General features: G+C 40.5%; 1 protein-coding gene across 1 annotated transcript; it reads left to right on the top strand.

Annotated features, from left to right (window-relative positions):
- The first annotated feature begins 919 nt into the window (after positions 1-919).
- LOC138568709 (E3 SUMO-protein ligase KIAA1586-like) lies at positions 920-2,761 on the top strand. The gene has a single exon (XM_069646490.1). The coding sequence runs from the start codon at positions 920-922 to the stop codon at positions 2,759-2,761; it is 1,842 nt and encodes a 613-aa protein (XP_069502591.1).
- The last annotated feature ends 990 nt before the right edge of the window (positions 2,762-3,751 follow it).

Raw genomic sequence — 3,751 nt, 5'->3', positions numbered from 1 at the left:
TATATCCCCATGAGGTAGGGCTATCTCTTTCCTGAATAGTTCGACTCAGACCTATATTGTACAGGTGTATCCGAGGTAGGGGAAACCCCTAACACAAGCATACAGTGGATTGATTAAAGAGACAATAAAAACATTGTGAAATGCAACTTCAATCTCTATCCTGCCATGCAAGATTAATGCATTGTATACAACTGAATGATTCATTTATTGGAAAAACACATTGATGTAATAGGCCACAAAACATGGAGACACTGTTCGCCATGGGCGAGTGAATATTCACTCTGGGCGAGTAAGAAAGATTGAATTTAGAGAATTGGCTTTAATTAATAATAGCAAGTGACCTGTATGTCTAGCTAGTAGCTTATAACGAGCATTTATAAAAGTATCTTTCTTTACAAAACTATTTACATAGGATGCTAAAGTGGCTAAAGAAGAAAAATGCTCCAGCTACATCTAAGAGCTCAGATGTCAGAGTAGAAGACCCAGCAGTGGCAGAAAATCTAGGCGGGGAAAGCAGCTTTAGTCCAGTGCCTGCAAGTAGAACAGATGAAATGCTTAAGGTACCTGAGAAAAAAAGAAAAGTACCCCCTGAAGAGGTTATGCCAGTGATGATAGAAGCTTCCGATGAGAGAGACAGTGTAATGGACTTGGTCCTTGATTAAGAGGAAAATGTGAGGGAGGAGGAGGAAAGAAGTGAGCATCCTGATTGCTGGTCATGGGAACAGTATGAAAATAAATGCAAAGAATACCCTTGGCTTACTTCTTCCAAAGGGAAGCTTGGATGTAAAATCTGTAGGGAAGTTAAAAATCTTGGAACAGAAACAAGTCAAGGTGTGCATTTCTCTCTGGAATGGGTGAATTCTTCAGTCAGCTCGTATGGTCCCACTAAAGAGAAACAACACAGCACCCTGCGTAAAAAATGTATCTCCATAAGAGCAGCGCTTGCCATTTGAAAGCAGTGGCCATTTTAGATGTAAGGACTTGTGAATCCATTACTCAGTTAAATTCCAGAATGCAAGTTAAATTATATGAAGACACATGCCGTGTATTTAGAAGTGCCTACAAAATAGGTAAACATGAACGTCATTTTACTGATCTACCATTGGATGTAGATGTTCAAAGAATGAATGGTGTTGATTTGGGAAGAGTGTTGCATTGTGACCACAGCTGTGCCGACATTATTGAGCACATAGCAACCATGATGGGGGCAAAACTGGTTCACCATATCTTGCAAAATGAATCAAAAATATCTGTATTAATAGACGAATCCACCACCTTCAGTAAACTAACAACTTTAATTATTTGTATACAAGCATGCATTGAGAAGGAGGATCCACCTTTGACCTTTTTCTTGGACCTTGTTGAACTGCCTGGTACTTCAGCAGAAATAATTTCTGATAAGTTATTGGCATGCTTGCAGAGTTATGGCCTTACAGATGACTATCTAAGAATGCATTTGATTCAGCTAGTGACTGATGGGGCTTCTAACATGATAGGAAGGAAGTCTGGTGTAGGAACACTACTTAAGATTAAGTATCCCCAGTTGACTATTTGGCACTGTGCTAAACACAAATTAGAGCTTGCGGTTGGCGATGTTTCAAAAGAAGTCACAGGGATTAATCAACTTAAGATTTTTTTTGACAAGCTGTATGCAATTTACCATGCCTCCCCAAAAAATCAGCGCGAGCTAGGGGAATGTGCAGCACAGGTAGAAGTGAGGCTTCTCAAAATAGGAAAGATTTTAGATATACTTTGGGTGGCCTCCAGCGAAAGGTCAGTAAAGGCTGTGTGGAATAATTATAAAGCTCTAAATAAGCATTTTGGTGAATCTTCTTGTGACACAGCGAGGAGTGAAATTGAGCGTAACAAATACTCTGGCTTAAACAGAATGTTAACATCTACAGTATTTGTGGAGAACCTGGGGATAATGTTCGATGCCCTGACAGAACTGGGTGACTTATCCAGACAACTGCAGCGTCGTGACATGACATTATATGAGGCAGACAGAATAATCCAAACGCATATTTATGTCTTTGAATCAATGGCATTGTCACCTGGGCCTTATGCTACAGCCACAGCCACTGCTGTCGAACAAATTAAATTTAATGGGATACAACTGCAGCACAGTAACACCAAAGGTTGTATTAGCATATCAAGAGCTCAGTTCTTTAGGAGTTTGACAAATAATATTTGCCAAAGAATGACAACAGCAACAGCATCAAATCTTTCAAAGAATACCTCCAACAGAGAGGGAGAAATTGAGTACAAACAGCTGATAGATGCAATGAAGCTTCTGAATCCACATTATTGGCCCGTTCCTGTGGATATTCAGTATGGTGATGCTGATTTGCAGGCATTTTGTGATAAGTTACATGTTTTTGATACCCGACAGTACATAAACGCTTTCAGGGATTACAAACAAAACAAAGATTGCATGATACCTATACAATTGAAACCTTTAGCAAGAATTGTGGAAACATTTTCCACATCCACTGCTGATTGTGAGCGTGGCTTTAGCGTGATCAATGATGTGCTTACCCCATTGCGCAATAGGATGTCAGTTACGAGATTGTCCTCTGTAATGTTCTTAAAAATTGTTCGGCCTCCTGTGACAGAGTTTATCCCAGACTGCTACGTAAGGAAATGGTTGCAAAAAGGCAGGAGAAGCGCTGATGCCACAAAGACAAGTTGTGATGCTCGCAGACAAGTTGTTAATGAATCAGCTTATAAGCAAATCTGGAACGTTCTGGCCAGTGAATAATTTTTACTTTCTGAGCACAAGTTCCCTTTGCAACAAAACAATTCTGAATAAAGGTCCCTTAGCCTCAGCGTACATGGAATACAACACAATATCATTGCACTCTGTACCAATGTTTAAATACATATTTAAATGTAAATTACAATATTTATTTTGATAGTTTTGCTGTATATATTTATGTCAGTACTACTGCCTATAAGCTTAATTAACAGCTGCCTCTGCTTGAAGTGTAAAATAAAATGTAATTCAACTATTAAGTTAGCATGTTGTTGAATGAGCCAAGTTCATATGTATTGTTCAGCTGCTACAGCTTTAGGTTGACAAGGCAGTACTCGCCTGTAATACTCTGAGCAGCACCAATCAATGAAGCCGAACCTACATGCTTTTTCTAGAGCCAGCCGTGCAGTTCTTATCATCCAAAATCAAGCCCTAAATGGATTTATAGTACAATCTTTTCCTTTTCTTTGAATGGATACCTATGCATCCCTGATAATAGTTCTAGCTAAGTGAAATAGTGCCAGAAAGATAGATCTGAATGATTTAGCCATGCCCCCAACAAGCCTCCTGCACAAAAACAGGAGCAGACCGTATGAAAAGGGAGTCAGGGTGTGAACCTGCCAGATGCCACACATTATAGGCAATCCACCAAAATGTAATGAGGAATACTGGTTTCCCTTTAATCTGCAGTGCCCCAGCACACATGCCCAATAAGCAAAGCAAGGCCAGGGTATTTTGATTCCCCAGTCTTGTATGGCCCATTCGGGATGCAGGCTGGCAACCTGCAGGTTCAAATATGCTGTGAGGGTGCTCCTGCGCCTCACAGCGCATTTCAGTCTATGTGGCTATGAGATGTAGGTACTGTGATTCTATCACATATGTCAGGACCCAGGAAGCTCACCCTGCTTTCTGGTTCCTATATGTGGAATCCTGGAGCCGGAGGCCTGGATTGAAGAGCCTCGTTGAGTTCGGATCTGCAGGAAAACAAGTAATGGG

This window comes from Ambystoma mexicanum, chromosome 2q, assembly GCF_040938575.1.
Source record: "Ambystoma mexicanum isolate Mex_15411 chromosome 2q, UKY_AmexF1_1, whole genome shotgun sequence".
NCBI classification, from domain to species: Eukaryota; Metazoa; Chordata; class Amphibia; order Caudata; family Ambystomatidae; genus Ambystoma; species Ambystoma mexicanum.
This window is presented reverse-complemented; position numbering and strand designations above follow the sequence as displayed.